General features: G+C 36.2%; 1 protein-coding gene across 1 annotated transcript; it reads left to right on the forward strand.

Annotated features, from left to right (window-relative positions):
- Positions 1-16,463: 16,463 nt before the first annotated feature.
- Positions 16,464-21,469, forward strand: nipal3 (NIPA like domain containing 3). The gene is made up of 11 exons (XM_004082238.4): positions 16,464-16,698; positions 16,843-16,911; positions 17,817-17,988; positions 18,134-18,193; positions 18,340-18,485; positions 19,050-19,146; positions 19,293-19,428; positions 19,553-19,641; positions 19,785-19,848; positions 20,021-20,115; positions 20,243-21,469. The coding sequence occupies exons 1-11, from the start codon at positions 16,663-16,665 to the stop codon at positions 20,428-20,430; spliced, it is 1,152 nt and encodes a 383-aa protein (XP_004082286.1). The 5' UTR covers positions 16,464-16,662; the 3' UTR covers positions 20,431-21,469.
- Positions 21,470-22,097: the final 628 nt, after the last annotated feature.

The raw sequence follows: 22,097 nt of genomic DNA on the forward strand, positions 1-22,097 counted from the left end.
GAATATGGAACAATCTACAAAACAAAACTTAAGTTATAAAAGAATTGCTGCAAAAATACAACCACTGACCCTTTTTGTTTAATTCCCTGTACCCGAATTCAGAAATAAGATACAAACCTGCCAGTGTCTGTGCTATTCTATACTGAATGCTTTAATGTAAACCACAAGCATCTGTATGCTAAATAGCAGGATTTTTTTTAATATATAGTACTTTTTAAATCTTTAAGGGACAGAAAAAAAAAAGTTTTTTTCTCTCTGTTCCCTTTTATTTCCAAAACACAAGATCTTGTGTAAAATATTTTGTTTTGTTTGTCTCATGGAAATGAAAATAAATGAATAAAATAAATGAATAAAATAATCCTCCTCCACATTGAAAGAAGCCTGTTCAGGTGGCTTGGGCATCTGTTCTGGATGCTTCCTGGATTCTTCCTGGGCAAGTGTTCTGGGCATGTCCCACTGGGTCAGGCCCCGGAAAAGACCCAGGACAGGCTGGCCTGGTAACGTCTTTGGGTCACCCCAGAGGAGCTGGAGGAAGTGGCCGGGGCAAGGGAAATCTGGGTATCTTTTTCTGCCCCCGCGGCCCTTACCCGGATGAGCAGAAGAAGATGGATGGATAGTAAAATAATGCAATTTTGAATTTTTCTCAACTGTCAAAGTGTTTCCATTTTATGTCATTTTATGACAGTGAGTGTCACAATTATGAAATAACTCAGATGTTTATTCAATTATCTATTTTATAATTCAACCGAGTTCTTCAGGAAGTGAACCGCAGCACAAGCTGGTTGCTGCAATGCAGTTCCTCATGGTGTTACCCTTGCCTTTCGCATGAAAGTATTGAATTTCATTTGAGCAACTGTGGTTTCAGGAGTATTAAGGAGTATTTGCATTCATTTTCTGTTCTCATAAACACCCTTTGCTTTGGTTTTCTTCAATAACCACAAAAATGTCTGCTCGCCGCAGAGAATCCCCAGTTAATCCACACATTCACAGTAAAAACAAATGAAACCAATGTTTAAATAAAACTCAGAATTGTTCACTTTGCAGGGTGAGTTGTATAAAAGTATACTGTTGTTGGTAATGCATTGTTATTTTTTGGTCCAGGACGAAATATACATGACACATTTCTTTCTGTTTTTACCCAAAAATGCAGATGCAGATGCAGAATAATGCAAATATTCACTAAACCACTTCCAACTTATTTTAGAGTCTACTTAAAAGTAAAAAAAAAAAAAAAAAAAAAAAAATTAAGATTGCAGTGTGTGTGCATACAACAAGGACAAAAATGAAAATGGTGGAAAATTACTGCAAAAAATGCTTAAAAAAGTTTCACAATTGGGCTGCATTAATTACTAAAAGAAAGGGAGGCTGAGCACTAAAACGTCCCTTCAAAGTGAAGCCAAGCATTCTGCGTAATCCAACAGGACAAATTGGCAAGCAATCACTCACACCAACCAAACAAAAATCATTAATTTATTACTTTTGCAGGAATTTGCAAAGCAGGACTTTTACTTGGAGGAAATTTTAATGTACCAAAAATATCAAAACTACCCAAAAGAAACATTAGGATGTAAGTGTTTCTATTTTAGAGGTTTTATTTTACTTTTAATTTTTAGAGGTTTTTAAAGGAAATTGCTAACTTTTTAAAAATTGTTTGGAGTCAAAAAGTTCCATTTTCAGAATTTTGCTGTGTCAATTGGTTTTTCCCAATCTATTAACTATACATTTTGTTATAAAAATTGTAAAAATAAATGCTTACAAAAATAAAAGTAATAGTAAGAGTTTCATGTCATTCGCAAACTTTTATCCCACAGTTTAATTAAACGTCTTTCTTTTTATGAAGATAAATCCATGTTGTGAATAGTGGAAGAGTGTGAATAAGATACATTTTAAAAATGAAACTAATTTGAGGTTTCAAACGCTGAGGCTCAAGTTGCAAGGCACTTGAGTCGGTCCTGAGGCCGTTTGTGTGAATGTAAGGTGCAGCCATGCACAGAAACGCACAAACAAATGTCATCGTGGCTTCACGCTCCACTTCTGCTCAGAGGGCAGCGATGTCGCTGCTCCACTCCTTCTACCAAATCCCTCTTTTATTCTTTCTCATATCTATTCCTCTCTTCACCTGCCCTTTCTCCTGCTTTTCTTTCCAAAGACCTTTTGACCTGCTTATTTTAACTGCTGCCTTTTTGCTTAACTTAAAGTAATTTCTGAATACAGTTGCACATTTAGGTTATTGAACATCAGTCTCATTAGAAGTACCTCTTTAGTCGTCAAGCAGCACAGAGAGTTCAATTTCTTTCCTTGTTGCAATCTTTTATCTATTAATGGCTTTTTTAAGTATTTAAGTATACGCCATTTTTTTTGTCTTGGAGGAATGTGCAGGTTGCCCCGAGGATCCATGGCTGCAGCTTCTCTTGCTGAAACACTTGAGGTTTTAGCACCTATTACAGTCCGCCACTGTCACCTTAGCTCAGCTGCACAGATTCCATGTTTCAAAGCTGAAGAAGCAAAACACTATTAATTTGACGTCCGACCGTTGGAAGATCCAAGTATCCCCAGTGTGTTTGTCTTGTAAAAGGTTTTTACTGAAAAATGTTATTTTGTTTTTACTTTAGTGACACCTACACCTTGTTTACAATTGAGTGACACGACAGTGGAGTGGAGTGGAGCCAGACATCACTCTTACCATCAGCTGAACCTCCATGATAATCATCAGCAGCACCAAGACTGTTATTGGGAAATAAACTGAAAACAGGCAGTTGCTTTATACTCCTCCACTTGTTTTAACTTTTGAATTGTTTTTAATAGTTCCGTTTTTTATGGCAGTGAAGAAATTCTCTAATCACAATTTCCAGTTTTTCCTCAAGTCAACAGTTGTTTTTTTCCAATTTGATCAAAACTGATTGTTTATTATGTTGTATGCTTTATAAATAAAGCAACTTATTTGTTTAAATATGACTGGTTAACAAAGTCCCAAAATTTATTTTATGTGTGCAAAAAAGTAAGCAGTTTTCCTTTCCCTGATGGAATCTGTATTTATTTTTACTGCAGTATAGTAACAGTGAGTAATTTTTCTCTATATATGGAGTTGGAGATGCCAATGTTCACATCTAAGATTTTTTGTGGCTTCTTTTCTGTCTTAGCTAGGGTTTCAAATAAGTTGTTGCAGTCCAAATGCGTTGTTAGGATTATGCAGGTATGTCAAAGGCACATGCATGTGTATGCTTATGTGCATGTATGCATCAACTCCTTCAGAAACCCCAATATCCAGTAAGCCATCCCCACTTAGAAAAAGCATATGCATGTGACACATCAATGTATGTTTATCAAAATTCACCAGTCGCTATGGAAACACGGTTTAATCAATAAACAAAAGTAGAGAAAGTAGAGTTCTGTCAGCGGTATCGCAATATTTTAAACATTTCACACGTTGATTGTAAAAAATGTTTTTTAAGTTGGTTGACTGATGGACGTTAAAATTGTTCCAATTGTGTCATGTGTCTTGGTATTTTGGGCATGTGTAACCTCCCCACTGTCTCTATGGCAATCATGGTTGCATAACATCAATAAGCCTGTAAAGCAGGTCACAATTTATCCACAACTTAAGGGATCTTCTTTTCAAAAGAAGACAAACACCCCAGCGTTTTAACTTCTAATTACAAGAACAGTTAATTGAACACAGTCAGAACACACCTCAACCATTCCGGAAACCTGTAAAAGTTCCAGGCATGGAAGCGTTTTGACACAGGTGCATGCATGGATAATGAGAAGCAGGAATTTGAGGTGTTTCAAATCCTCAGTTAATTTTGCAAAAGCTCATAAGACACTAAATGTAAACTTTGGATTTGGATTTTAAATGTTTACCTCCACGTGGGTCATTGATGTGTGGCGTTTTACCAGTTTTAAAATAATAAAAAAGTCAAATCAATGTTGTTGTTTTACTAGATACATTTCTATTTTTGCTTGTAATCAATTAAGTATTTTGCACACATACGAACGCTTAGTCTGAAATGTTTCAGTTTCAAGCCTATTTTGTCGTGACCTCCACAGACCTGCAATATTAAAGAGGATTTTCAACAAATAAGTTATTTTCCTTTGTCTGACTTGAACTGAAGAGGCTCCAGGAGACTGCTCTGGAGTACCCCCATCTCACTTGCCCCACTGGCCTCTTCCATTCCAGCTATTTGAGAGTAGATGTCACTCCCAGAAACTCCTAATTGCCCCGAGAGACAGATCAGTAATGGGGGAAGGTGAGGGTGTCAACAGAGAAAGAGAAAGAGAAGTGACAGCAGGAATATTAAAGGCAAACATGGAGGCACAGCACTGAGTTGATGTCAGACAAAAGGGACAAATGAGCTGCACGATGCGAAATCCTGCAACCGTTTTAAGATTGCAGCAGGTTGGCGTGAAGATCGACTGATGGAGAAAGGGATAAAAAGCACCTGGGGCTGGAGCAAGCTGCAGTGATTGGTGAAATATTGCTCAACAAGGAACAAATTTGACTGTTTTCTGCCCCAGGGAGGCAAAGTAGATAAAAGTTCCTCCATTCCTGGATTTATTGTTTTTATCTGTACAAATCATTAAAAGCAGAAAAAGTTTTTGAAGAGATCCATATCAGACCATGATGTGCTTTAGGTTTTTGTATCTGGGCTTTATTCAAGATACTGTAAAGACTGAAAGACCCACTAAATTACATTAGGTGAAATACTTGTCTCTGTTTGTTCACAATGCATATCAGGGCAATGAAAAGAATTTTCAGATCTGCAAATAGCACCTGGAGCTTTGCCGTAAGTACAACTGAAAGAGAAAGAGTATATTATCCATCGTGGGGTTTCAAGCACACCAAATAGACACAAACCAAAAGACCTGATTCTAAAAGTTGATAAATTTTTCCACCACACCAGCTGTTTTGTCTCTGTGCTTGTCATCTAACACAGAAATTATAAGTTTACGCCAGTGTGACATTGGTGTCAAATGTCAAGGTTTATGGGACAACCATCAGAAAAATTATTGATTTTTGTAACTGAATCAGGTACAATTTCAAATACTGTGTGTGACCCTTGTTCTGAGGAGGCATAGATACTGAAGATCTGATTACACCTATAACAGGAAAAATGTATACTTTAGAAACAACTAGTCTTGATCTTAAAGAAGCCAATTTTAGAGTTCAGGCTGCTTTAGAGGCCACTTTCTCGCAGAGAACAAGTGCTGAGATCATCTCCATAACAAGTTTTGGTCCAAGCCCTCAGGACACAGGCAAATAACACATCTTCCTAGTCCTACAACTCCTAAAATCATGCATCCGGTGCTCATTGACATAAACTTTGTAAAATAAAGGAGGATTTGGTTTTTAAGGTGAAAAGTCAATTTTAGTTCTGTGCCTCAGGTCTGCATGAGATAAAATTAAAAGTTTGCTAATTTAAATATTCATGTACTTTTAGGTTCTACATTCCTGCGGTTAAGAACAAAAGTGACTGGACCCAGCCCATTCTTGTTCAAGGATACAGATACAGATTCCTAGTTGAAGACAGAAATTAGGTCGGATTCTTCCCCTTTTTTCCAGCAAGCTTTATATTGGGGGATTGGATCATGAAGCTTTTAAAGTCAGTATGAAGATAAATATGTTTTCAGGGAACTCAATGATTGACATGTAAGTTTTCATACTGAAAAATATCTTTGTCCCTTGATGGAACATGCACTTCTGAATGCAAATATATAAGTATGAGAAAGGTAACATACATGCAGTAAATTTGTTGAACTAGTATAAAAACATGTGGGAGGAGTGCAGGCTAAATAAAAAAAATGTATATTAACATTTTGTTTTATCATTGTTTATATATATATATATATATATATATATATATATATATATATATATATATATATATATATATATATATATATAAAAAGAATTTGAAAATGAAAACTGCATTTCTGAGTAGATAAAATCCTGCGGTTTGGAAAAGCTGAGGATTGTGGCTTATGCAAGTGTGTTCCAATTCTGATTCATCCACTTGCAGGTGAATAGACACATCTTCATTTTCCAAGTTGGAGCTGGCATCTGGCTCAAAACTATACAACTGGATAGCTCCAATATTGCTCGCCATTTGTTTTTTTTTTGTTTTTTTTTGCCATCCTTTTGGGCTGTGAGGGGCAGTAAGCTAGCAGGGAGTGTAAACAAAGGAATACTTCCATGTCAACAGTCCCGTTCGCAACTCAGTGGCAAATATTTCTACTGCTCTTCTGCACAAACTTTATCCTAAAAAACATCACATGTTAATGGATTTTGGATAAAAATTACATAATTATAATTAAAAGATCACTGGGAACGCTTTTACAATAGATCAAAATAGTGTTGGAGTGGGACTGTAACGAAGAAGTTTCTTCTTATGCCACATATTAATAATTAAAATCTTTAAGTTTGTCCCAAATTTATATGTATTGTCTTTAATGCGATTATTTTTTGACAGACTCTAGCAATCTGAGTATTAAGGGTGCAGTGTGTGGATAGAACCAATTGCAAGCAATATAGGTCTATGATGTACATTAAAGACTCACTTTATTCATCTTTTGATCTATTTTCAAAGACCCAGTGGTCTTTTAATTATAGTTATGCCATTTTACACCAAGATCTCCAGGCAGGAGTTCGTCAGAAATTCTTCTCTAAGGAGTTAGCCTTCCCTCGTTTCCCATGATCCTTTTGTTTATATGTTCTCCCACTAGTACACTGTTGATTGTAGTTTGTGCTTGACTACTATAAACTTTTTCTAACTGATTCACCACGATTTGGATACTCAGAAATGCAGTGTTATTTTTACTTTTCCTTATAAAGTATCTCATAGTAGTGGGTTTAGGGTCTGTCCATTGGACTTAGTTTTAAAAACTAAGTCCCTAAACCCACTACTATGATGGAATCAACCTGGATGAATGAGAGTCTTCATAGACAATTATACTGTATATGTCCTCCATAATTAGAAAAACTATACAAGAACATGTTAAAAAAACCAAAAAACACATTTTAATGCACAAGATTTGAATAATAAATTTGTTACTTAATCTGTACATCAAGCTAATACAAAACAGATGACTTTTGAAGCAGACAACCTTTATAAATAAATGCAGATTTGTTTTGTTGCTTTTTCCCTTTTTGGCAGGGTTGCACCAGGTGTGAATTCAAAACTAATCACAGAAACTGCTTTGGCTCCCCATTAGACTGTAAAGCGCGATGACTGGAAAGGGCCAGTGAGATTTAATGAGGCATCAACTCATCGCTCATTTGAATGGAACAGTAATAAGATCACAACAGGAGAGTAAGTCTGGTCTCTGTTGCTTCAGGCTCTCCACACCCTGGAGAGTGCTGAACGAGACAGTTTGGTTCAAATCTCCTGCAGGCAGAAATACTATACACGCGTGTTGCATGTCTTCAGAGCTGAAACAGAACAGATCGCAGCCTTTGCTTTGAGACAAAACAGAGCCGCCTGCCAAATGCATTAATGTCCTTTTTGAACTGATGGGAAGATCTCTTTCATGTCTCACGCCAACCTGCAGGTAAGTTTGCGTGGACATGTTCAGGTGGACGTTTTTTCATTGAAGTCCCATAAAAGTGGACTTTAGGTTAGAGGCACCAGACAAGTGGAAACTGTACTGAATGGGGGTGAAGGTGGGAATATGTCTCAGAGAAACACCACCCAAGGGTGCAGGATTTATCAATTGTCACTTTTAAACAGCAAAGGCAACATGTGTCTACACCTGCTCTCCCTTCGCCTGAAGATAAACATCTTTTCTCCCATCACCTCCTTGCACTGTTCCTCCTCCTCATCGTCTTCCTCAGCCACTCATCATATCCCTCTGTCCCTCTTTTTGTATGGATGACTGATGATGTTCCCGTGGGATAGTGGAGGAGGAGAGCTTTCCAGGGCTTGTTGCTTCATCATCCCTAATAAAGCAGGGAACATGTTCAGACCACCTTGCCCTGGGTTCACTGGTGAAACTCAGACCTAGGAAATGTTTTTTTCCCCTTTCTTTTTGTCCCTTTTTGTGCACACACTGCTATGCACATACATTCTCTATTTACAGAATGAACTCTGTCCTTCACTTTTTCTCTATTGATCATTTTGATTTTGTGGACATTTGTAATCATTTCAGGTGTTTCCAGTGTTTCCATCATGTATAACTCGAAAGCAAACAATCCCCTAAAAGTCACAAATGCTTAAGATGATCAATAGTGAAAGTGAACACTGAAAAAAAACAAAAAAAAACTGAGTTGAAAATTACTTTCAGGAAAGGGGAGAGCTTTTTCCTGTCGTGTTCACTTGTAAAGTTTCTCTCTGCCCCCTCCCCCCCCCCTCCCATTTGCTTTCTTCATCTCGCAACCAGTTTCAGTCTACGTGTTTCAACTCGTTGGAGTCTTGTAGCAATCACTCACTCCTTTTCTCTTCAATCCTCTGGAACAAGCACAGCGCCCTGCTCAAGAGCTGCAGCAGGGTGCGCCCCGCTGCAGACGAGGAACAAGGAAGGTTGATGCTTTTGCAATCTCTTTGACCTCTTGGCCCGATCCACAGCCAAAGTCACTGGCATGATGATCGATTCCCTTTTTTATAATCGTAGAAATGACTTTTTGCTGTATAATTTTACAGAGTTTTGTTGACAGGTGTCTCAAGTGATTTGTTTTTTTTATTAAGATAGATGACACATTGAAAAAAGTTAATAATGAGAGTGACCGTTAGTTGATTTCCTGTTGCTCATTTTTGAACTAGTGACACAACATGCTTACAATTGATCATCAACACCTGAAACTATAGGAGAAGACATATTTTAAGCATAAAATCAATTCTAAAATAAAATCAGTTTTTATACTTCTTTGATTATTTAAAAATGTTAATAATTTTAATGTATTTTTTTTATAATATTACTTTCAGGCACTCAAGATACTCTTAAAACAATCAAAATTCATAAAACAAATCAAATAGAAGGAAAAGTTAACTCACGGGACTAGGTAACCCGAATTGATGAGTTTTAAGGTTTCCAGTAAATTTTTGAAGGAAGGGATTTCCAAAGTTGGGGTGCATATTCATTGACTGAGATGCCAACAGGAAAAGTTGTAAATAGCCCAAAAAAGCAGAATCTTGCAGTGGATGCGATCTGTGGTTGGCACTCAGGGAAGCTGCTGCAGAACAGATGAGATGTGACAGGTGGCAGGAGTTCCTGTCATCACTGCTGCTGAGTTTTGAACAAGTTGGAGTTTGTGGAATTTCTTGGGGAGATCAAACAGTTAGGAGTCGCAGTTGTCGAGTTAAGAGGTGCAGAGCAGACTGTGAGGTTGAGGGATCATGGGTTGTGGAGCTATCTGGGGCATATCCCAGCGTGTATTGGATGGGTTACCAGTCAGCTGCAGGGCTACATTCAGACAGTCACAAACAGAAAAAAGCCAGAGTGGCTTTAAAAACAAACTCATTAAAAAGGAGAAAGTACAAACTCCACTCTGGAAGCCATGATTCAAACTGGGACCTTCAAAATTTGTTCTACAAAGATCAAATCAAATATAGTAAGTGGTGTATACTTATATAGCGCTTTTCTACCTACAAGGCCCAAAGCGCTTTACAGTCACAGACCCATTCACCCATGCACACACACATTCACACACACATTCACACACTGGTGGCGGCTCTGCTGCCGAACACTGGCGCCAACCTCCCACCAGAGGAAAGGTGGGGATCAGTGTCTTGCCCAAGGACACTTCGACACATGGGTGTGCAAGGTGGGAATTGCACCTGCAATCTTATGATCATGGGTCGACCGCCCTACCGCTGCACCACGCCCGCAAATGTAGCATTTACATACCTGGTAACCTAAAGCGTTGTACACCAAAATAAATCAAAGAAGCAAATGAATTAAGAAAATAGACAATGCAACCAAACAATAAAATAAGAAATATCTAGATGAGTTATAAAATGATAAATATTATAAATAATGCAAACAAATAAAATTACCTCAAACTTTATTTAACTTGATACGGTCTTAAACTTTTTCTTAAAAGTATCTACGCCCTCTGCACCCCTCAGGTCCTCTGGCAGTCTGTTCTATAAACGAAAGGCCATAATGGCGGAAAAGATGCTTCACCGTAAGTTTTGCTTATTGTTGTGGAAAAGGTGTTGGAGAATCTGAGGTTTTGCGAGGGCTCATATGTTACTAAAAGATCTGAGAAATAAGACGGTGCACTGTCGTTAAAACGTTTAAATGCTATTAAAAATAACTTAATATCTGTTTAAGCAGTATAGTAAAAAATTGAATTTAATTGGACCCATTTAGGTGATTGGCAAAGTATTAATATAGTTGCTTCCATTGTTGAGCAATTTTGTTCTGCAAAATTTGAATTTACATCACATTAGGAGATTCAAAGGGTAACTTAAGCAAAATTGCAAGATCTTTCCTTTGCGGGCCTATATTTTTGTCTGAAAATGTTAATTTTTTTATACCTAAACTAAACCATTAAGTATATTTTGACACTTTCATTTAGATTTAACTTTTTACATGGTTTGATTGGTATGTCTCACTTCTGGGTTTGTAACTTCTTTTGCATTTTCTTGTTAAAAGAGAAGTTGGCACATTTGAAGGGTTATCGGGTAAAATCCTATGATTTGTGTTTGAGATAAAGATCTGCCCTATTTTAACAAGAGGACCTCTCCTGAAACTTGTCATTGGAGCAATTTCCGAAGACATGCACCTGCTATTGTGTGACTTAACATGCTCTTGAATGAGACTCACCTGCTAGGGAAAGAGGAAGGAGGGTGGAGAAAAAAGGGGGGAAAGAAGGAAGGGCAGACAGAATGGGGGAGACAGGGATAGACAGGTATGCCTTTAAAACAAATGCGAGCTGTCAGCCGTTTAAAAGAAAAACACAATTTAGGTCAGAGGTGTGAATTGAAGAGTGGGTAAGATGCGCAAGTCAGATGAGGCTAGAGTAGACAGACAGTGTGTGTGTTTGGGTAAGAAGGGGAAGTTGGGAGGGAATTGTCGACTCCTGCAACAAGTCTAACCTGAATCCAAAGCTAACAAGATGCCATGATTGCAGGGTGCTGAAAATATGAAGAGACAACCAAAGACAACAAGAATAAAAGGAAAAAAGAAAATTAAACACCAGCTTTTGTTGCCTTACCCCTCATCTTTCTCGGGTTTCCATATGAGTGTGTCTTTGGCACAAACATGCTCCAAAGGTCTGGTTTTTTTTGTTTTTATTTTTTTAAGCAGACAGGAAAAAGTAGAGCACGGCCTTTTATCAAATCTATCAGACTGGCAATAGGATCAGGATTGAGAAAATGAAAGAAACAGAATTTCTCTGTCATGCTTCTTGTAGGTCAACGGGTGACACTGAGAGTTATCTTTCCGTCTTTGTGCTGGATCTGCCGGCAAATTCCAGAAAACATTTAGAACCATAAGAATGTGAGTTCCCAGAACATCAATTCTGTTCTGCTGTTGACAGTTACTGAACAGATGTTACTTTGAGATGAAGCAAAAGAAGTTTCGATGGTCATTCTATTATTCCTTGCAACCAAACTTGCATGTTTGTTGCTTGTTTTGTCATCCAAAATGGTTGAAACCTGAAAAACTAAAGTATTTTTGGGATTAAGGAAGATAATTAATTATTATTTATTTAGTCATTTAAATCAGTGTGTGGCTCATTTAGTACATTTTAATCTGTTAGGCTAGTGTTCGATGGAGGATTCAAACTGGCTTTAGATGGGAAACTTTCAGAAATACTACTGTTGGATGCAAAATAGAAAATGGCTGTTGTGAATTTTAGATAATTATTAATCCGAAAAACTGGGCATTTCTTTTATCTTCTGATTTGACTTTTTTTTTTTAGATGTGCAGCTCATTCTCTTAATATAACCTTACAATCTTACACTTGTATCGACACCTGAACTCTTTTAAATGTGGGGGCAGAATCATTGGGGAGCTCAGACTAAAAAAATAAAAAACATAAAAACTATCTATGTTCAAAAGATACACTGTTTTTTGTCTGCAAAAAACGTACCTTCATATAGCCCTTTGGGAGACGCTACTTACAAATAACATGAAAACCTTTTTTCCATGTCTTCTGTTCAATTTAAAACAAAAACAAGTAGAATGAAAAAAAATAATATTTAAAAGATTATTCATTGAATTAAATTCTAAAATATAAAAGAATCTCTTTGGATCCACATTTGAAAAATTTGAAAAAATATTTGGAGCACTAAGTTTGGGTTATTTTGTGTTTTCTTTTGTTTTTAAATCAACATTGTGTATTTTTTAAGTGTTTTCTTAAGTGAACACTTTGTTAACCCTCTTTAGTGGGTTAAGTTTAAGATAAGGGTTAGCCTGGGTTTGTCTTGTTTTGATGACTTTTCTCATGGTTCAGTTTTTTCTAAGGTTTGCTTTCCAGGGGGGCAATGAGCTAAAATGTCCAGCGTTGGTCCTTAAGCAAGAACCTTCGTGCTGCTGCCTGTCTGGGTCTTCCCGTGCCTTAAAAATACAGGGTGGCGTCAGGAAGGGCATTTGGCGTAAAAAGTCTCTGCAAGACCGCCGATGCTGATGCGCTGTGGCCACCCCTTACAGGATGAGCCGAAAGGTGAACAACAAAATTGCCAATCATACCCTTAATTTGAAAAGAAATATAAACATTCATAATGCTCTTCCTGCTCATTGACTCTGTAATCCAGAACAGACATGATATTTGATTGATCAATATTATAAAAAAACAAAAAGCAGCCCACTTATGAATTCAGTTTCATAGGTCTAATTTTGAAATGATTTAGATCATAAGGAAGGCTGCAGAAAAGGTTGACTTTTCTGTAACAATCACCAGGATAATATCCACTGAGATTCACACACTTAAAATTCTAGAAGAAAAAGTCACTAATTATGTTACTTTGAATCTTTCTTTGTCTCCTCAGGATGATGAACGAACAATTATCTCCTCCAGCTAAACTGCAAAAACTTTATATAAATGTGTCTACCATATGAAAGTATTCAGGATGGCCACCGAGGGATGACAACTGCAAATTGTAGTTGTAAAATAACACAGGGTTTTTAATTGAACTATCGCTTTCTTCTACACTTCGGGCAGTGTCCCAGGTTTCATTATCATCTACAAAATCTTCTTTCACTTCCGGGAATGGGTTGGCAGTTATGAGAGCTGCAGGAAATACGGTGAAACTAATTCACTTTGTTTTTAAGATTCCAGATCTTGTCGTATATGCACTGATTTTGATTCGTTAGTGCAAAAATGAGATAGACGACTGAGACGTTTCATCTAAAATTGACAACAACAAAAAAAATCACCGAAACCAACAATCTGGAGAAAGGCCCATAAAGTTGATTAGTGATCTTCACGCCCACAAGATATGCTTACTGACTTTACATACTTTACAATGCTGTCATTGTCACCTTAGGGGGACAAGAGTTTGCAACAAGCCCAGACCTGCAGAGGATTTAGGAAAAACTGGCTCTTCTGCCACCTCTTTACCCCACAAGCATTCCTCTGCTCCTTTTTGGAGTCATGGAGGAGGGACTTCCTGTCGCTGGGTGACATTTTGTACCGAATGATTCTCCCTTTATTCCCTCTGCCTCTCCAACGTTCAAGCATTCCTAGGTTATTACAGATGGATTCTTGTCCGGTTGGTTTTTTTTTAAAGACCTGACAGTTATTAAATACACTGTCACTAACGTTCGTACATTCCTGCTGAGGTGGACACGCACAAGTTAACAGGAAACAAGGAAAAATCAGGGACTTTGTTTGAAAGCACAGCACAAAAATGAGGATAGAGTAGTTCTATCAGTTTAGTCCTGGTTGTGGAAGATAATAATTCAAGCATTAGTAGAAGGGGAAAAATGTAATTTACAGCCTGCATAACAATAAAAAAAAAGAAATTCTGATTTGGCAATGAGAGAAAAAAGGAAAGAATTGGACATGGTGAATTTTAAGTTGCCCCTGAAGCTTATACCTACAAAAGAAATTTTTTTTTTAATTATTTTCACATGTTAATAAAAACAACCAACAATAATAATAATATAAATAAAAACAAATTAAAAAAGTCACATCACATTTTTTCTAAATCGTTTATTTGTATTGTTTTATTTATTCCTTTCCTTAAAACATAAGAAATAAAAATAGATAGGCTATTAGAATGCATACTTTATTGGTGTCCTCACATTGAAGCCTCTCTTTTAACAACATTTTCACTGCAACAAAGCTCTTAAAGACTAATAAGGGGGTTAAACTTAGGGTATGTATTTTTATGTTTCAACATCTTAATAATTAATCAGATTCTCCCTACAATGTCAGGCTTAATAGTGATTCCCTTTTATCCTTCCACTAAGCCTTTTAAGGTTTGTCAAGTGACAAACAATCGCAGTAAACAAATCTTAACATGAAGTGCAGCAAGGACTTCTGACCCAGAAGTACATGGCTCTTATGTAACCATAAAAAACAACAACAACAACACTTAAAAATGTAATCCACGTTAGAAATTTCTGATACAGTTGATTTTTAGAAAAAATCTTTTTTGCATGTTGTTTCCTGAGTTTCCATTTAGTTTATGTATTTCATAAAATCTCCTTTGTTCTCAATCTTTTGTGCACATAAGATGACATTTTGCATTTGCAATTATTTTTCCTTAATATTTTCTCTAAAAGTTTCCCTTTATCAATTCACAGGTTAATCAATTAATAAATACAAACCTTTATTTTAAGTAGGCTAATTATGTTAAGTGAAGACTAATTAAACGAAGGCTAAATTTGAAAAAAAAAACAGTTTTTGCGTGTATTGTATGCATCCTTACAAAACTTTCAACTTATGATTACGAGTAATTACACATTGATTTTCTTCTCACGTTCAACTTAACTTTTCTTTTTTCCCCTTTTTTTAATCAATGTATTTCATTATTTCTGTAAGGAGTTTGATATATCTGTGTGTTTATTTTGTTGTATTTTCTACAATCAATCCTTAAAATAAACCAACAAATCAAATCAAAATCAAATAAAAAGGTAAACTTTCAAAAGTAACACTTAAGTTAATAAGTGACAATTTATATAATTAATTTATGGGCTATCTCCCCAAATTTCAATGACTATATCTTGTATTATGCACGTTTGTAAAGCTGCAAGGCGCACAATGCAAAAAGTAGAAAGGTTTCTGCAGCATACAGTTACAGACACCTGTTAACCCCTGCAGGAGAAACCATACTTTTTCAATGCAGGGCTGCAACACATTTCTACTGTCCAAAAAAATAAAAAGAGGAATCTAGAATAGATCCCAGCTGCTTTGATGGGTTTTAACCTAAAGTACGGCAAGCCTGAAAGCTTTGTCCTCTCAGAGGACACTGTGTTTCTACTTAAGTCACTGAGCTGTCATGAAGCTGAGTCAGAGTCAGTATCATTAGAATTTGTACAGATATGAACTCATAATGATGTACAAAAAATATGTATTGTTTTAAAGAAAGAATGGAAATGGTGACTCATTTGATCATACTTAATCATTGCACAATATCGTCAACAAAATTCACAACTGCCCCCTTTTTATTTAAATGGTAGTTTCATTATATTAATGCTGAATAAGTGTGAAAATAAATCACGGCCGCAAAAATTATCTTACAAACAAATTGGAACATTTCTCAAAGCAAACACCTTTTTTTGCCACACATATGCCATTAAAAAAGGGTTTTCCTTTTCATACTTTATAATTGTACTGTAGTTTTTCTTTTCTTTTATTTAACTCGTGTCTCCCCCTGTTGGTCAGCAAAAAAATAGAATATGTTTTATTTTTCAAAATTTAAATTCCATAATAAGTATCCTAACATCAGCGTTCTCGGGCTAAACCATATCAACTGGGAATAAAACTTTATTTTTCTAAAAAGTGTATCTCATGCTGAAATTTAACCTTTAAGGTGTGCTTGAACACGAGTTTAACGTAATGATTACCAGTGTTGCAACATCCTAATCTTTGTTAATAATGGATGGAAAGAGTGACTCATCTGCTCTTTACACGATCTCTACTGTCTTTGAAATGTAAAGGAAACATCTTTGTGTTTAAACAGTGGCTCACACCCTACCTTTCTTTTCTCACTCACTGTTCTTTCTACCAGGAGAGTCGGCCATATGACATTTGTTTTGTCGGGCTTATGTCGTAGAATACGTTTTTTATCACAACATTATTCGACAAAAAAGCATGTTTATGGTGTTTGAAGAAAAAGAAGAATCAAAATTTAACTTTTTACGTTGAACGTAAAGCTGTTCTGCAGGCCAATAATCAACAATCATCATACTGTTTAAATGGTATAGTGACTGTAACTAGCGTTATTCGCAAAAACATAAATACATTTTAAAAATACATTTTTTAAATATCACGATTTAGAAGAAGAATCAAGCGAACTTTGTAAGGAAATAATTCACGCACCTGCGCTTGCGTATGCAGTCACGTGATTTTTACGTAGTTGCACGCTAAGGCGTAGCCAAACAGACGACTCGAATCCGGAAGTGAAATGTTCCTTGTTGTGCTTTAAAATATTGTCTTTTTGTCACTTTACAGCTTAAAGAAGACCCTAAAACTAAAGCCAAAAACTAAAAAACATGCTTATTGGACGTCTGGTCACTGTTTGTGAGAAATAAATCACCTCTGGAGGGGAAAAAATGGGCTTTTACAGCTCCCATGGCGAGTCCTACACGGTAAGTAAGTTACTTGCTGGTTAGTCCTTCCTCCTGCTTCTTCTTTACATTTTTTGTAATTAAAAGCACTTTAATAAAGTTTAGCGTTTTATTACAAACGTTGTATTTATTGAAATGTAGTTGAAGTTGCTTTTTGTGTTTCAGGACAATCTCATTGGGACTTTACTCGCAATATTTGGAAATTTTCTCGTCAGCATTTCTTTAAGCATTCAGGTACTTTTTATATTAAATACAACAACAACAACAACAACAAAAAACCATTTACACGACATGTGTACTGTAGCATGTGTATAGTGGTAACATGTACGTTGTATGGAAATAGTATTTACAACAGCAACCTGAGGCTCAGGGGCCACATGTGGCTCCTTCATCCCTTCATTGTGGCTCTTTGGCTTTGAAGAAAACATCCTAACATTCATTGTGGTTGATTTCTTTTAGTCAATTAATGTTTGTCATTTGTTTTAGAATTTTAACATGTCGCATAACTGAGATAATAACTGTAAGAGTTGTGTACTATTAGAATGAGCTTAAAGTACAAATAGATTTATTTAAAAATCTGAACTCTACTACATCAATGTTGTCTTGTTTATATATTTAATATTAAAAGGAGAAAAACAATAAAGGCAAATCAAAGCCATGATGATGGAACAAGCATGTTTTGATTTGGCTTTCTTGCATTTTAATTCAAGTAAATCTGCTGCAGCACAAGGATCCTTTTTTTTAAAAGTCGGTGTATTTTATTTTGAAAGGAACTTATATGTGTTGCTGACAAAAGTAAAACAAGTTGAATTTTTTATTCAAAAAAAATTATAATAATTTAATTATTGTCAATAGTTAATGGTTAAATTTTATAAATAAATAGCTTAATGGTGAAAAAACACAAGTTAGGTGTATTTTTCTAAACAGCGGCTTTTGCTGGGATTTGGTCGATAAGAAACTGGACCAAATGGCTCTTTTAGCATTAAAGGTTGCAGACCCCTGATTTCCATTATACTATAACTTAGCATTCTTTGAGGAAGGTATGTAATAAAAAGGTTTTCTGTTAAATTTGCATCATAAACATTTTTACCTGGTTGATTTTTTTTTTTTTTTTTTTTTTTTTTTTTTTTTGCTTTCAGAAATACAGCCATGTGACTCTCGCAGGGAGAAAAGATCAGCGCACCTTCTACCATACCAAAACCTGGTGGTGTGGTTTTGTATTCACCTGTATCGGGGAGTCGGCCAACTTTGTCTCTTACGCTTTTGCCCCTCTTGCTGTTGTGGCGCCTCTCAATGCAGTGTCTGTCCTGAGTGAGTATTTCACATCAGTGACTCTACTGTTTGCACATAAGTATTCAGTGTAAATGTTAAAGAAAAGCCACGAATGAATCTTACTTTTTAAAAGAGCAGTCTTAACATTTTCCAAGAAATGAAAAGTGTACGTTGTGTTTTTCAGCAAGCTCAATTTTGGGCTTTTTATTTCTGCATGAGAAATCTAAGCCAAAGGAGTTTGCAAGTAAGTTCAGAACGAAGATGTGGAGGGCCACAGAAAAACATGCATGCTGACCTATTGAATGCAAACTCTTACAACTTTTTGAAATATAAAGTGTTCTTTTGAATTTAATATTTCAGCATTTAAATATTTTTTAATTGTTGTTACAGAGCATTATGGACTGATCATCCTGGGATACTTCATTACTGCAGGTGGAACGTATCTCTTTGTGTCATTTGGACCAAATTCTCATGAAAAACTAGAAGCAGAGAACATTATAAAGCACATCGTTGGTTGGCCTGTCCTCCTGTATTTGGTAAGAAATGTGATTTTAAGAAAAAGAAAAAAGCTAGTAACCCCACTTGAGCCGGTTTCCAAACCCAGCAAACACTTTGAATGCAGTGGATTTGTTGCTGCTTGAAAAAGCAAATTGCACAATTCAACAAAAACATTTAGGATTTATATACCATAGACAAATTTCAACATTTTTTGATGCACTTTTAGTTGTTAAATTAATTCGATTTTATTTTAAATTCCTCCTGTTTATAGGGTAGAAGAAAATATCCTTTGTAGTTTAATACATTTTGTAAAAATATTACACCTTTGACAAAGTATGCAAATGTCGATTTTAATTGTAAAAAAAAGTAATAAAAATCAAGGCATTTTTTAATATGTGCACACACTAAAACAACAATAACAACCACTTAAAATGCTTGTAAGCCAACAATACAAAGAGAAAAAAACAAAATAAAATACATAAAATGTTTGGGATTGACTGTAATCAGTGTTAGAAATTTCAACCAAGTTGTAGACTGACATTAAATCCTGATATTCAATGTTTTGATCTGGTAATAATAAATCCCTTTTTCTTAACTGACAGCTGTTGGAGATCATTCTATTTTGCCTCCTTCTGTATTTCCACAAACAACGAAGGGTTAACTATCTGGTCGTCATTCTTTTGCTGGTCGCATTGCTTGGTGAGTCTCCATTCAAAGCCATCCATTCCCACCATTTATAAAGTTGGGTAATCTACAACATATTGGTATGATATATGAAGGAAAAAAAAAGCCAAAGTTGTTAAGAAAATGTGTGTATGAGCTTCATCACTCTGTTTTTACCTCAGGCTCCGTCACAGTCATCACAGTGAAGGCAGTTTCAGGCATGTTGGTACTCTCCATCGAGGGCAACATTCAGCTGGACAACCCAATCTTCAGCGTCATGTTTGTGTGCATGATGGCATCGGTGATCTTCCAAGCCAGGTGGGTGATCACAATAAATCTGCCCTCTTAAGGAAAGTGTTTCTGTGTAGCTGCTTCATGTTGACACGTTGTGCTGGCTTGTGGTTCTTGAAGTTCAGTGTTATGGTTGTTTCTGGATTCTTAGATTTCTGTCCCAAGCTTGTAAACTGCATGACTCGTCTCTGGTCATGAGCGTCAACTACATCCTCTCCACTGTCTTTGCTGTTGTTGCTGGTGAGTTGTTGGTATTTTCTGGTTTGTTGTGTTGACTCACAGCTAATTTAATCAGCTTCTGCATCTCACAGCACAGAAGAAAATCTTCAGTCTTGAAAATTCCTGTGTTTTCAGCCGCACAACTTTCCAATTTTGTCTTTTAGGGGCCGTGTTTTACTTAGAATTTAACAAAGAAGAAGTCCTTAACATCTGCATGTATGTACTAGGGTGAGTAATCGCTTTCTTTCCTCTTTTCCCCATATCAGAAATGCTGCTCCCACGGGTTGCATTCAGATTAAAAAGGTTATTTGAATATAGATGTGTCATTGTTAATGAGCAAGTTTAAAAATCTGCAGAGCAAAAGCTGTTTTTGAGTGAACTGACTGTGCTCTCTGTGCAGATCTGTCCTGTGTTTCCTTGGAGTGTTTCTCATGACCAAAAACAGGAAAAAACCCAAAATCTTTGAGCCGTATGTCTCCATGGACATGTCTAATGGTTCGTTTATCAGATTGGATTTTATTTAAATGTTTTTCTGCTTGCTACATCGACTAAACATACCCAGTTGACGTTGAAGCGTTTCTCAGCTGTTCATCATGATGCGCTCGTTCTCCTGTATGATCAGGTGTTCCAACGATCCATGACAAAGGCTCGGTCGTTCAGCCAGACTTCAACGGCTCCTTCTCGTACGGGACTCTGGTGAACAACGACGGAGTGGCTCCCGCCCCACTGCCAGTGAATCTGGAGCAGCCGGTCGTCAGCTCCAGAACCTCTGATGCACCAACTGGGCAGCTGGATCGGAAGAACGATTAGGACGGAGCACCGCCTTCCCAGACTCGGTTCATACAAACTGACCTCCAAAGACTTGAAGCTGTTAACGAAGCTCAGGTGCTTTTTGTCTGACTTTTACCTCTTCACCCCCGTTTTGTTTCTGAACGAAACCTTTATTTAGGCCTGAAAAACCAGGAAAATCAAACTGGGATTGAGCAATCCTTTTTTGACTTCTCTGCTGAGCTACAAACTGTATTTTCTAACCTGTTAAATACAAACCAGTGAGGTGTTTAGGATTTGCCTAGCAAAGGAACTGTTTTGAGGTGGTATTTTATTATCGAACAGGTAAAGGGATCTTTTAAAGGCTGCACCTCCACAAATAGTGCAGATTGGATTAAAAAGATCATTAGTTCTTGGAATTTAACACCTGGAATTGCTGTTCAGGATCTTGAGAAAGTGAAGGACAGTCAAATGAAGAAGAGTAAGGCGAGTTTATCAAACTGTACGTCACCTTTGATCCGTTTTTGGTCCAAGGTTTGGCTAGTAGCATCTCATTGAGTTCCTGTGGTTATTGTTGAAGGAGAGACTGTGCACTGATGGCCTTTCTTACAGAGTCTCCGCCCCAAAAACAAACAAACAAACCTGAAGTGTGCATAGTTATCCATGGGGTCATGAAGGTCACTTTTCTGCCTTTATTCATTGAATTCAGTTGAATTACTGCTTTTCCTGTGCAAATGTTTTAACTTATTTTGATGTTATCGATGATTTGAACCATATATGTCATTTTCTGTGTTTTGTCGTGTAGCTTTTACACTAATGATGTTTTAACTTAGGCTATGCAAGTAGATGATTAATAAACGGAACTAGTTATTTAAATTGTGATGTTATCGATCTAAACTTCATCTTCAGGGTTCTGTTGTGCATCTTTTACACTAAATATGCTTTATTTAGTTAAGTAGGTAGTTAATAAATTGGACAGGTTAATTATTTTAAGACATAACAGATGTTTCATTGTATATTTAAACTAAAATTTGATTGGTAAATGCATAGTGTGAATAATAAATTAAGTCATTAGAAGTTTTATATGTTGTATATGGTGCTTCTAACACCATCTTAGCAAGCTAAATATGAGGCCTTATATAACAGAGGGGATTTAAGCCCCCCCGCCTGTTTTTGCTGAGATTTCTTGAATTCATTTGAGAAGTGGAGCTCTGAAGTTTTGTGAATGGAAAGGGCTGAAACTTGTGTGAATAACCCCACGTCTTACTACGTTGGATAAGTTATAAATGTGTAAAAAAAAAATGATTAAAGATAATCAGAAGTACAAAATGTCATAAATTATTTAATTTATCACTTAAACTTAAAAAACCTAGATTTACTGTTACTGGTATTTTGAAAATGAAGCGTAGCTCATTTGGGACCAAAATAAATAAACTGATTTTTCATGTCATATAATGCAACCTATTTTTCCTCCAGTCATTGGAGATTTGAGTTAAACCTTCTAAATTAGCGTAAATAAAAATAACACATTTAAAGGTTTTTTTTTTTTTACATGTATTTAAAATCTTTTCCCATGATCTATGTGAAGAACTTTATCTTAAACTGTCAGTTGATTTTTTTCCCCATTTTATTTTTTAGTAAAGAAGACACAAAACTAGAAATCAGTGTAATTTTTTAAAAATCTAATAAGCATTCCATTTTAAATTTAC

Source organism: Oryzias latipes, chromosome 22 (genome assembly GCF_002234675.1).
Source record: "Oryzias latipes chromosome 22, ASM223467v1".
In the NCBI taxonomy this organism is placed as follows: Eukaryota; Metazoa; Chordata; class Actinopteri; order Beloniformes; family Adrianichthyidae; genus Oryzias; species Oryzias latipes.